General features: G+C 40.8%; 2 protein-coding genes across 5 annotated transcripts in view; both read left to right on the top strand.

Moving 5' to 3' along the window:
• Positions 1 to 13,940, top strand: part of LOC143022075 (ras-related and estrogen-regulated growth inhibitor) — a gene marked incomplete at its 3' end in the record, with an annotated part of 67,174 nt that overhangs the window by 8,078 nt on the left and 45,156 nt on the right.
• LOC143017749 (general transcription factor II-I repeat domain-containing protein 2-like) lies at positions 9,769 to 10,743 on the top strand. Its single transcript, XM_076172597.1, has one exon. The coding sequence runs from the start codon at positions 9,769 to 9,771 to the stop codon at positions 10,741 to 10,743; it is 975 nt and encodes a 324-aa protein (XP_076028712.1).

A 13,940-nucleotide genomic window follows, 5' to 3' on the forward strand; every position in this document is an offset into this window, starting at 1 on the left:
GACGACTTGTGACAAGGTTGACCAGAGCTGAGGCAGGCAGTCAGCGACCATTCTCATAACGACGACGACGACGATGGCAACGACGATCTGCTGAATCAGTGCCAGCTTGTTTTGCCCCCTCACGCGCAAGCGAACGCTGTCAGCTTCGTCATCAAGGGCCTCTCTGTCAGGAGAGCCCTTCGGCAACTTCAAAACCCCTTCACTCGAGGAGGAGGAGGAGAAGGAGGCGTCGCCGTAGCCTCACTTGAATCCAGTCGACAATTCATCGTAAGACGAATGTGTCGCGGAGTTAAAACTCGACATAGTTTCGGTCGTTTTTCTCCCGGAGGCCTTCTCTTCAAACATAGCGTTAGCCAGAAGAAAATATGTTGAGTGTTCCACATATTGATGACGATGAAAATAACATCCATTCTGAAAAAAGAAATTATATTTTCACATGGCTACTTGAGAAAGAGGGGCGAGGTGCGTATGCGATGTATTGACATTGTATATAAATATATATGTAAACATACATGCTGTGTGTGTATGTGCGCGCGCACCTGTGACATGGCATATATAGCACGCGCGTATGCTGCACAGCTTGAACGAGAAAGATGAAGAGCGTAATTAGAATAATAATAATAATAAGACGATCGCGCCAAACATAACCTCGAAGGTGTAGGAAAAGACGGCTTTGGCGGCAATACTGAGTGAGGCTTTAATAGCCTTGAGATGAAGTGGTCTCCGAGAGTGAGAGAGGGAGGGTGGGAGGAAAGGAGGGGGACATTGTCGTGAGTCACAGTCAGGGAATGGCGAAGAAAAGTAGAGAATGCGTTGGGTACGGAAAGTAGGAGAGGAACAGTGTACATATACATGGCAGAATTGAATAGACACCAAGAGGAATCGTTTAATTTATTAAACAAGCAATTTATACAATTAAAGTTCTCATAAATGGTCACACTGTGAATAACTAATACTTGGTTGACATCCCCTTTGCTTTTTTCAATGCAAGGACCCTTCTAGGCATGCTAGTGATTAGTTCACGAATATCATCTTGAGGGGTTTCTTGCCATGTTTCCCGTAGTAATCCTAAGAGTTCGGGCTTTGAAGATGGCTTCCTGTTCTTTTTGCGAAATTGTCGGTGTAATATGCTCCAGAAGTGTTCAATAGGGTTCATATCCGGGGACTGACTTGGCCATGGAAGTTTCCTGATCCCATTTTGGCTCAACCAATTTTGTGTTGCTCGAGCAGTATGACAAGGAGCTCCATCTTCCATAAATATGAGGACATTTTTACTCATTCTACCACTGGAGAATATTGGAATGAGCCCTTCCTTTAATATAGAAAAAAATTTGCCTGAATTGATATTTCCTTGACACTCCACAAGCTCTGATCGATCATCACTCCAAATTTCACTCAACACCATTATTGAAATGCCCCCATGTTTCACTGTTGGCTTCAGTCTTTTGAGGTCAAACTCTTGACTACAGAATCTCCAGACCCACACTCTTCCACTGTCAGAAAATAATGCGAATCGTGACTCATCAGAGAAAATGACAGGGCTCCAAAAAGACACAGGTCTCTCCACCATCTTAACAGCCCAATCCTTTCTGCGTTTGATATTGGCGTGGCGAAGGATTGATTTCCTTCTTGCAGCTCTGCCATAGTAACCCAGCTTGTGGAGATACCCGACAGCTGTTCTGGGACTGACATCAGCTTGTGTTGCTATGTCAGAGGCCTTCCAACGTGGATCCTCCTCGACATTTCTTTTCACAAGACGCAAGGTTCTTTCTGAGTCCCCGGGACGACCTGAATGAGGTTTTGTGCCCTTCTTGCCCTCTCTGGTGAATTGTACGATCACTCTATTAACAGTAGAAAGGGGTATTGACAGATTTTCAGATATTTTGTGTCGACTAAGTCCACCTTTATGTTGACCCACAATACGACCTCGCTGAAATTCAGATAGGTCTACTGCTCCTTTGGTTCGTGGCATGCTTGATTAATCTTGTATGTAATCTGAAACAAATCTAGGTAAATATAACATATTAAGTAAATTTGAATAGCATTGAGTATTAAATAAAAGCAGAAATTAATTTTTCTTGGTGCCTATTCAATTTTGTTATGTCCGTGTGTGTGTGTGTATTATATATATATATATATATATATATATATATATATATATAATGCATATGTATGCATATATATATTTTTATCAACCACAATACACTTTAACTCCAAGCCATCAACATCGAGAGATTCGATGAGGTCAACATGCAGAAATTCAAACGTGGTACGGCTAAGGATTCGAACCTGGGCTAGTACGTGACAAGTGTTAGTTGGCATCCTCGAGTCTCTCGATGTTCATGGCTTAGAATTAAAGTGTATTGTGGTTGACAGAAATGCATATAAGTTCACTTGGACCCATTGAGTGTTGTACACACAAAAACACACACACACACACACACACACACACACACACACACACACACATACACACACACACACACACACACATATGTATATATATATATATATATATATATATATGTATGTATATGTGTGTGTGTGTATATATATATATATATATATATATACCTATATATGTATAGATATATACATATATGTTTATACATATATATGTATATATATACATTATATATTTACATAAATATATATATATATATATATATATATATATATATGTGTGTGTGTGTGTGTGTGTGTATGTACAACACTGAATGGGTCCCAGTGATTAGAGATTCATTTTAACAACCACGATGCACTTTAATTCTAAGCCATCAAAGGCCAGCATGCTTGAAATTAAAATGTGGTACTACCGACATTGACTTTCCAACTAGACCATCTTGATGGCCTAGTTGGAAAGTCAATGTCGCACTTGTCATGAGGTTACCCTGTTCGAGTCCTTGGTAGTACCACATTTCAATTTCAAGCATGCTGGCCTTTGATAGCTTAGAATTAAAGTGCATTGTGGTTGTTAATATATATATATATATATATATATATATATATATATATATATATATATATATATATCACAGGTGAAAAATGTAGTAACACATTTGTAAATCACAACCAACACCACAGTCGGACGAAAGAAAAAGTTGCGTAAGCGAAACTAGACATTTCGATTGCCAACTACAATCCTCTTCAGTAGTACAAAGTGGAAGGAGGATGCTATCTTAAATAGCAACCTCTTACAAAAGAAAGGGAACATGGAAAATAATAACCGTCACTACCCCAACCCTATGTTACCTGAGGATGACATGAGGTCGGGTCAGGGGAAGGGGTAGGAAGCTTGTTGACAATATGTTTGGTGATGAATAGTCCTGATATAATGTCTGGGGTCCATTGACCCTTGGAAATATTCATCGTGGGCAGATATTCAATTAATGTGGATTCCACCATTTTCCTTCTGAACCCACAGCCTGATTTATAAATAAGGTCAGATTTCTCCCAGTCCATCCGGTAATTAAATTTACTTACGTGTTGAAACACGGCTGAATTTTCTTGTCCATACTTAATCGACCTCTTGTGTTCATTCAGTCTTAATATATATATATATATATATATATATATATATATATACATATATATATATATCTGTATGTATATATATATATATATATATATATATATAATATATATATATATGTATATAATATATGTATATATAAATATACATATATATATATATATATCATAGACCCCTTAAATAGAAGGACTGGTAAGTCCCCTGCTCGGCATCTGTAACTTAGGTCCCACTATTTATCACTACAAATGCATGGTAGAACATTATTTTTATTGTCTAATAGAGGTTTTAAAGGGCAAGGAATTCATTTTTTTATAATTCCAACTCTCTACAATGTCATCCAAAGGTCATAGGAAGTTCAAATCACATTAAAAAGCCTATATCGGCCAAAATATTGTATATTTTCTCACTTAGAATAATGAAGTACACACTGTATGTTGCAGTATGTAACATAATATAGGAAAATACACAAAAATACATGTACAACACTATGAAACAGCTTGGTACAAAACTACTTATTGATATAAAAAACAATTGAACCAGACTTTGGTATCATTTTATATGCAGCTGGCGAAATGTTATGAAGTTCAGCAGCAAAAATATACAAATTTCTATCAAATTGACTTCCTTCTGGATTGCTAAGTAGAAACTGTAACTGAGCAAAAAGAAACTGATAATGAGGTGAATCGGAACAACTCACGTGATTCATTTCCTCTAGAGCACTCTTCAGACAATCTTTGTCACTGAACTCATAATCTGCTGTGCATAATAGAATTTTATCAAACTGGGACCATTTACTGAGGAGGTTGTTCTTTTGCAGACAACCAGCCTTAGGGAAACAAGTTTTTGGTATTACCTTACCATTTTTCTCAACATTATCAAGAAACAAAAAGCCAAATTATTTTACATGCTTAAAATGTAGAAACTGGATCACAGAATGTCCTATTGCATCAGATTTAGAAATATGAATATCATCACAATCACAAATAATACTATGATTCTTTGAGAATCTTTTCTGAATGGCATTGCAAAATAAAGAAAAAAGTCCCCTACCTTATCCATAGCCTCATTTCGGAAATGTTCGCGTTGAGCTCGTGCGGCTGCTGAAACAGATGTATTTCTGTTTGATGAGGAGACCTGTTTTAAGCACGACTTTGAAACTCCAGGGAAAATGGATGGTGGTTTGCTAGGTCTTTTTCCACATTTAACTGAAATCCATTCACAGTCGAAATTATGTTCACAAGCATAGATCTGTTTAAGCTGTAACAAACTTGAACGCTCATTTGGCATAGCATCAATCCAGCGGTTTCGATCCAATTCGTTAGTTGGGAATGATATTACTTTGGTGTATGGTTCATTTCTATAGTTGCCTCGACAACCATAAACACTACACTTCTTCGGCATTGTGTTTTGTCAGCAGAAAACCCTGAAATGGAATATATGTTTAAAAATCAGTTATATAGATAAATAGGACTGATAGATAGATACTTCGAAGTTGTATCACAAGATTACAAGTATATAACACACCCTCTCACTACTAGATTCAGCGTCAACGAAATAATGGGAAAAGACACCCCCACGAATTTTTTCGAAAAATCGCTAGAAAATGAGCAACCCTAATCTACACTTACACACAGCCCAAGTGAATCGCAACAAACCACTTCAGTTCTCAGCGACCGCGTGCACATCACGTGCAGCACTGTGTTTGTTGTAACGAACCGCTTGTGAAACTGACTATAACACACCCTATAACACACCCTCTCACGATGGAATGTTGCTATGTATATATATATATATATATATATATATATATATATATATATATATATATATATAGAGAGAGAGAGAGAGAGAGAGAGAGACGTAAAACATGTACCTTTTCAATATTTAAGGGGTTTATGACATCAGTAACTAGTGAACATCAAGTGGTGGGCTCGTAGTGGGACCCAAGTTCCGTACCCCGAGAGTACTAGTTACCAGTCCTTCTATTTAAGGGGTCTATGATATATATATATATATATATATATGAATATATACATATATATAAATATGCATATATATATATATATATATATATATATATATATATATATATATATATATATATTACAGGTGAAAAATGTAATCACACATTTGTCAATAACGTAGAAACCACTGTTGGAGTAGAAAAGACTGGAAACGGGGAATCTATATATTTCGATTGCAAACTGCAATCCTCTTCAGTAGGTACAATTAAGAGAGAGCGTGCTGCTCTCTCTTAATTGTATCTACTGAAGAGGATTGCAGTTTGCAATCGAAATATATAGATTCCCCGTTTCCAGTCTTTTCTACTCCAACAGTGGTTTGTACGTGATGTATATATATACATATATATATATATATATATATATATATATATATATATATATATATATGCGTGTGTGTATATGTATATAAATACATACATACTAATATATATATATATATATATATATATATATATACATATATATATATATATATATATATATATATATATATATATATATATACCCCGTCAGGGGTATTGGCTGCATGATAATGTGGCAAAGTAGCATGCAATTGATACTTCAGGGTCTATATGGGGCACCCCTACGGACCAGAGCCGCATATCATTTTGTCTTGTCTTTGATAGAGGAAGTCTCTGTTCATAGAGAAATGGTGACCCTTTTATTTTACTGCGACTGTCCCTCCGTTATGCTGTCCCCCACCCCTTGTTACTGCCACGTACTATTTCTCTGAATATTCATTTCCTTTTCTCGCCTAACCCTTTGGTGGGGGAAAAGAGTGCAGCCATCAAGTCTTTCCACTTGAGTCGTGCGAGGCGACAAAAAAACGGGACGAGTATAGGACTAGGAATCCTGCTACCTGTAGCCCCATAGGGGACTTTCCTAAAAAAAAATAAAGGCATAAGAGGGTCTAGGAGTTTTCCAACCAGTACCCTAAAGTTTGGGTCTTTTAATGCTCGTGGATGTGGTACAGATGAAAGTAAAAAGGAAGAGATAGTCAGTATGTTTGTGAGAAGAAAGATGGATGTCTTGGCATTGAGTGGAACTAAGTTAAAAGGGAGGGGCAAGTGTGAGTTTGGGAGTGTAGTTTGGAGGTTCTCAGGAATGAAGAGAGGACGAGGGAGAGATAGGTAAGCATGTAGTAGAGTGGAAGGAGGTTTCTTCAAGGTTAATGTGGATGAAGGTGAAGCTGGGAAGGGAGATGTGTGTTTTTGTAAAGTGTATATGGGCCTGGTACTGAGAAGAATGTAGACGAAAGGGAGGCTTTTTGGATGGATTTAAGTTAGTGCATAGAGGGATTAGGGAGAAATGTCAATGTAGTTGTATTGGAGACCTTAATGCTAGGGTAGGAAATGAACCAATAAACGGAGTGACTGGGAAGTATGGAGTTTCAGGAAAAAATCGTAGTGGAGAGTTGATGGTGGAGATGTGTCTCGAAAGAGAGTTGATGATAGCAAATACAAAATTTAGGAAGAAAGTCAAGCATAAGTATACTTGGGAGAGGGTGGTGGATGGAAGGGTGGTAGATACAGCGTTAATGGACTATATAGTGGTTACGAGGAGTATAGTAGGAAGAGTTAAAGATGTACATGTTCTAAGGGGAGAGAGTAGGGGAATATATCATTTTTTGGTGGAAGGTAAGTTGAGATTGGAGATTAGATGGAGAAAGAGGAAAAGAACAAAAAGTAGGGAGGTGCTTTGAGTGAACTGCTTGAATGAGAAAGAAAAGGAGAAGGAGTATAAAAGAAGCTGAGAGAGAAGTGGGAGGGAGTTATGGATAGAGTAGAACTAGGAGTGGAGGAGGAATGGGGATGGTTCAAGGAGGGAGTCATAAGGTGTGCAAAGATGGTGTTTGGAAGAAGGAGGACGGGAGGAAATAGAAGGAATGGTAGTAAGTGGTGGGATGAGAAAGCAAAGAAAGGTGTAGAAGAGAAGATGCAGGCTTTCATAGATTGGTTACAAATTAGGACGAGGGAATCATATGAGAGGTACAAAGTAAAGAGAAGAGAAGTAAAGCATAAGATAAAGGAGGCAAAGAGGAGAGCAGATGTGAAATGGGGTAAGAGTATGACAGAAAACTTTGAAAGTAATAAAAAATGTTTTGGAAAGAAATTAAGAGATGAAGAGGAGGCGAATCAAGTAGAGAAGAAAAGGTAAAAGGTGCAGATGGAGAGATGAAAATGGAAGAGCAGGCAGTAAGAGGAAGATGGGCAGACTATTTTAGGGAGTTGCTAAATGTGAAGGAGGATAGGGAGGGAAAGGTAGTTGCAGTGGGAAGTGCTAAGAAAATTACCGTGGTGAATGAGGAAAATGGAGGAGAAATGAGGAAAGATGAAGTGAAGGCAGCTATTAAGATGATGAGAGCAGGCAAAGCACCTGGGTTGGATGGATACCACGCAGAATGTCTGATAAAAGGAGGTACAGTGATGGTGGACTGGCTGGTGAGGTTAATGTTTGTTGAAGAGAGGGTAGAGTACTGGAGGAATGCCTGTATAGTTCCACTTTACAAGGAAAAGGGGGATAAGTGTGAGTGTAGTAGTTTCAGAGGGATCAGCTTGTTAAGTGTAGTTGGGAAGGCTTATGGGAGGGTCGTGATTGAGAGGATTAGGAAAGGAACAGAGGGAGTAATCGGTGAGGAACAGTGTGGTTTTAGAACAGGTAGAGGTTGTGTAGATCAGATTTTTGTGGTTAGACAGATAAGTGAGAAAACTATAGGAAAAGGTAAGGATGTTTTTTTGGCTTTTATGGATCTGGAAAAGGCTTATGGCAGGGTAGACAGGAAGGCACTGTGGGAGGTATTGCAGATATATGGGATAGGAGGAAAGCTTTTAAGGCCAGTCAAGGGTTTTTACGAGAGTAGTAGAGCTTGCGTTAGGATTAGAAATGGAGAGAGTGAGTGGTTTGAGGTAAAGGTGGGACTTCGTCAGGGATGTGTCATGTTGCCCTGGCTGTTCAATTTATCCATGGATGGGTTGGTGCTAGAGGTAAATGCAAGGGTAGTGGGTCAGGGATTGGAGATGGTTAAAGAAAATTGAGAAAAGTGGGAGATAACCAAATGTTGTTTGCTGACGACACTGCGCTTGTAGCAGATTCAGAGGAGGGATTGAGGAAGTTAGTGACAGAGTTTGGGAAAGTGTGCGAAAGAAGGAAGTTGAAGATAAATGTGGGTAAAAGTAAGGATCAGATGTACAAGGGGAGAAATTGGCAGCAGATTGGAAATGAGTATTAATAGAGAGAGACTGGAGGAAGTGGTAGTTTTAGATACTTGGGTGCGAATGTGGCAGGAAAGGGAGGAGTGAAGGTGGAGGTAGAATGAAGATTGAGAGGAGCAAATTAAATGCCTTGGGTGACTAAAAAGTGTAACGAGAAATAGACATTTGGGAATTGATACTAAGAGGAGGTTATATGAAGGAGTAATTGTTACGACAGCACTGTACGAGGCAGAAACATGGAACATAAGAGAGGAAGAGAGAAGGAGTTTGAATGTGTTTGAGATGAAATGCCTGAGAAGTATGATAGGGGTTACTAGGCTGGATAGGGTGAGAAATGAGGAGGTGAGGAGGAGAACGGGGGTGGAAAGGGAGTTGGGAGATTGGGTTGATGGAAGGGTATTGGGATGGTTTGGACACATGGGAAGAATAAGTGATGAAAGATTAGTAAAAGAGGTGTGGAAGGCAGATGTGGAGGGAGTGAACATGAGCGGTCGACCTAGGATGAGATGGATGGATGGGGTAAAAGGGGCATTGGGAAAGAGAGGAATGTCTTTTAGGGAAGGACGGGAGAGGACAGGGGGTAGGGGTTAATGGAGAATGGTTGTATATGGATGATGCTGTGATGCATGAGGTAGAGTGGATGTGGGATGGGAGAGGTGAGGGAGTATATATAAGAAATGAATTGACGCAGCCCGAAGGCTTTTCTCCCCGTCTTCTCCTTTTCTGCATGAGGGGACGGAGAGGGAGGGGGTCGCCGGTTTAATGAAGGGGCCTTGCTGTGGATGTGCTGTGTCTTGCGACACTGCTTCTGACCCAGGGCAGTGGACAAGATGCAGGGACGACGCCGTGCTTCAGTGTGTTGATCAGCATTACCTGGACCTCTCCCGTCTTGTTTGCGTGACGACCGACGGTGCCCCGGCGATGGTTGGGGGAGAAGAAGGGCGCCGCTTCGCTGCTAGTGCGCCACTGTGAAGCCGCCGGGTACACTCAGCCCATTAACATGATGCACTGCATCATCCACCAAGAGTCCCTGTGCGCCAAGTCTGCCAACCTCGTTGATGTCATGTCTGTCGTGGTGAAGGTCGTCGACTCCATCCTCTCCCGCAGCCTTAACCACCGTCAGTTCCAGGTACTGATGGACGAGGTGAACGTGCACTACAACGACCTGCTCTGCTTCTGTGAGGTACGCTGGCTGAGTCGTGGGGCCATGCTGTCTCGTTTGTGCGACCTACAGCAGAAGATTGCCACCTTTCTACGTCAGAAGAACCTTCCCCACGCTGATCTATTCTCTAATCCGCGGTGGCTAGCTCGCGTGGCCCTGCTCACGGACATCACGGTGCACCTGAACGCCCTCAACATGATGCTGCAAGGAAAAGATATTCTTGTGACAGACATGCACGCGCACATTACTGCCTTGGAGGTTAAACTGCGCTTGTGGGAGGCTCAACTGGCCTCTGGTCAGTTAGTGCATTTTCCTCGCCTTGCTGCTTGTGCCCCTGACGACGTGGACCTGGAGACTTGCGTTGGTGTCGTCACCTCTCTGCGTGAGGAATTTGCTTCCCGTTTTGCAGGAGTCAGGGTGCTGGCTGCGGACTTCAAGCTTTTTACTGCTCCCTTTGACTTCCCCGTGGAAGATGCCCCTGCCTCCCTGCAGATGGAGTTGGTGGAGCTGCAGTGGAACGATGAAATGAAGGGGAAGTTCTGCACCTCTTCTCCGTTATCCTTCTTCCGCGACATCGACCTCCCTTCTAACAATTTTCAAAAATACATTGCGTATGTTCAACGCATTGTGGCCATGTTCGGCAGCACCTACTGTTGCGAACAGCTCTTCCCCAAAATGAAGTACACGAAGTCTCACCTTTGCCCCCAACTCTCAGACCGCCACCTCAATGACATTCTTCTGTTGTCTACCTCAACCATCGAGCCACACATGGAAATACTTCTTCATGGCAAACACCACCAGCAGTCTCATTGATTTGTAGGGTGTTCAATGCAATTCTTGTATAATTTATTCATTGTATTCAATGTACAGTATTGTACAAAATAGAGTAATTCTGGGGATTTCGTTTTTCACTCCGGCCCGCGGCCTCCTTCCAAAACTCTCATCTGGCCCTCACTCTGAAAAGGTTGCCCGCCCTTGACTTAGAACAATGTGGTCGTCTTCCAGATTGGAACAGGATAGAGGTGCTCCACAAAGGTCTAGGGAAAAAGAAAAGGAAAATACTGGAGACAGCCTAAATCACTTACCACCCCTGCATCAACCATAGGGATGGGTTTATAAAATTAGCAGGAGCAGCAATTACTTTAATCATCAGGAAGGTCAAAACGATTGAGAACGGAGGGAGAAGCGGCATGGTCGGAGTCACCTAAGAAGTATTAAGAACAGATGAGTGTATGGAGGCAGATGGAGGGAGAGGAACATGGCAAGCATATAGTATATAAGCTATACATATATATATATATATATATATATATATGTATATATATGTATATACATATGTATATATGGTGATTGGATTGACGACGGCAGCATCACCACTAACTGATGCTAGTTGATACTAGAAAGTATGATACTAGTTGATACTAGTTTCTTTCATCGCATCGCGCGCGGGGCCCCTTTTCGAGCCGTAAACACCATTTCATTCTTGCTGAGGTCAGGCTTTCTTAATGGATAACATGACCCAGTGAATGGAGCTCTGTTCGAGGAAGGCAAGGGTGTTTAAGAAGAGACATGTGTCCTATTGGCCAGTATATAGTAAACAGAAAGAATTTAGCCAATCATAGTTGGTTGTAGGAGGAGCCTATCTCTTCCAGAGGTTTAATTTTGGCCAGCACACAGAGTCAAATCAGTTTTATAGTCGAAATGTTAAATTCAAGTCAAACAGTCCCTTAATCTCCTGAGAGAGTTTTACGCTATAACACAGAGCCGAGAACTAAGTCTAATTCTCTGCCTATCGAAGGTCGGTACAGTTCTAAATTAAGTCCAGCCTCGCTCACCCACCCGTACACTCATTCACACTAATTTGAAATTGAACAAGAACAAATAAAACTCATAAATAGGAGAATTTAGTCTCATCTCAACACCACCATTTTGAGAGATAGAAATATATTAAAATATTCCTACGCTTGTTCGTGCTTCCCTGATCTAACTATTTTGGCCAGCTACCACTTATTTGTATATACGTAATCTGGGGAGCACATATACATATATATATATATATATATATATATATATATATATATATATATATATATATATATGTGTGTGTGTGTGTGTGTGTGTGCGTGTGTGTGTATGTGTGTGATTCACCATGGTTTTGGATCATGTGTTGGATTTGTGATCGACAGTTTTTACCCTCCGAAGAGAGCTCAGAGCTCATATACTGTATGAATGATGTATGGGTAATGCTGTGACCTTACACGCACACACACACACCCAACTCCTTGCCCACGAGAGTTGGAGTAACTACTCGCAGCGAAGCGATACTGAAGTGATTGCAGTCATGGGCGTGATTCGAACTCGGACCGCTGTAGCAGCAGGCGCAAACGCTACCACTACGGCATCGAGTCGTATGTGTGTGTGTATAGGCTTTTTTCACTTAAAGTCAAAGAGGGGTGCGTTTATAGCATCCCATGTAAAGAATGTAATTTTGAATATATAGGTCAAACTGTTAAATATTTGAAACTGAGGGTAAGCCAGCATAAGTATGGTGTGAGAACAGGGCAAATATCACATGGGTTATTTGTACAGATGATAATTTTTAATCATTGTATTGAATGGGATAAAGCTGAAAAAATTGTCTTAAGTAAAAACATTATGGAGACAAATATTATTTAATCATGCTATATTAAGAGTACCTTTGAGAACAACATGACTATGAGTTTGGGATTGTACAAATTGGATAATTTTGTTATTAAGAAAGTTGTCGATGGTAGACTTGTAACATGACAACCTGTATTGACCTAGTCACAGTGGGCCTTCCCTAGTTTCTTTTATTTTCCATATGTATATAATGTCCTTATTTCTCTTTTTTATATTGTACCACTGAAGATGTCTTAAAGCTATAGGAAAGGTGAAGGATGTTTTTTGGGCTTTTATGGATCTGGAAAAGGCTTACGATAGGGTAGACAGAAAGGCACTGTGGGAGGTTATGCAGATATATGGGATAGGAGGAAAGCTTCTAGGAGCTGTCAAGAGTTTTTATGAGAGTAGTAGAGCTTGTGTCAGGATTAGAAATGGAGAGAGTGAGTTGTTCGAGGTAAAGGTGGGACTTCGTCAAGGATGCGTTATGTCGCCCTGGCTGTTCAACTTATACATGGATGGGGTAGTGCGAGAGGTAAATGCAAGGGTAGTGGGTCAGGGATTGGAGATGGTTAAAGAAATCGGAGGAGGGACTGAGGAAGTTGGTGACAGAGTTTGGGAGAGTATGTGATAGAAGAAAGCTGAAGATAAGTGTGGGTAAAAGTAAGGTGATGAGATGTACAAGGGGTGAAAGTGGCAGTAGACTGGAAGTGAGCATTAAGGGAGAGCGACTGGAGTAAGTGGATAGTTTTAGATACTTGGGTGCAAATGTGGCAGGAAAATGTGGAGTGAAGGTGGAGGTAGAATGTAGATTGAGAGAAGCGAGTAAATGCCTTGGTGGATTGAAAAGTGTAATGAGGAATAGACATTTGGGAATGGATGCTAAGAGGAGACTGTATGAAGGAGTGATTGTGCCAACAGCACTGTATGGGGCAGAAACTTGGAACACAAGAGAGGAAGAGAGAAGGATTTTGAATGTGTTTGAGATGAGGTGTCTGAGAAGTATGATGGGGGTTACTAGGCTAGATAGAGTGAGAAATGAGGAGGTGAGGAGAAGAACGGGGGTGGAAAGGGAGTTGGGAGATAGGGTTGATGAAAGAGTATTGGGATGGTTTGGACATATGGAAAGAATGAGTGAAGAAAGACTAGTAAAAGAGGTATGGAAGGCAGATGTGGAGGGAGTGAAGATGAGGGGACGTCCTAGAATGAGGTGGATGGATGGGGTGAAGGGGGCTTTGGGGAAGAGGGGAATGTCTGTTGAGGAAGGACGGGAGAGGACAGAAGACAGGGGTGAATGGAGAATGGTTGTATATGGATGATGTTGTGATGCATAAGGTGGAATGGGCGGGGGGATGTGGGTAGTATGTGTG

The sequence above is a fragment of the Oratosquilla oratoria genome, chromosome 3 (genome assembly GCF_046742065.1).
Source record: "Oratosquilla oratoria isolate Oo_2021 chromosome 3, ASM4674206v1, whole genome shotgun sequence".
In the NCBI taxonomy this organism is placed as follows: Eukaryota; Metazoa; Arthropoda; class Malacostraca; order Stomatopoda; family Squillidae; genus Oratosquilla; species Oratosquilla oratoria.

Bases quoted from the DNA above. Each gene is read 5' to 3' on its own strand.
- LOC143017749 (XM_076172597.1), top strand. From the start codon at position 9,769: ATGATGCACTGCATCATCCACCAAGAGTCCCTGTGCGCCAAGTCTGCC.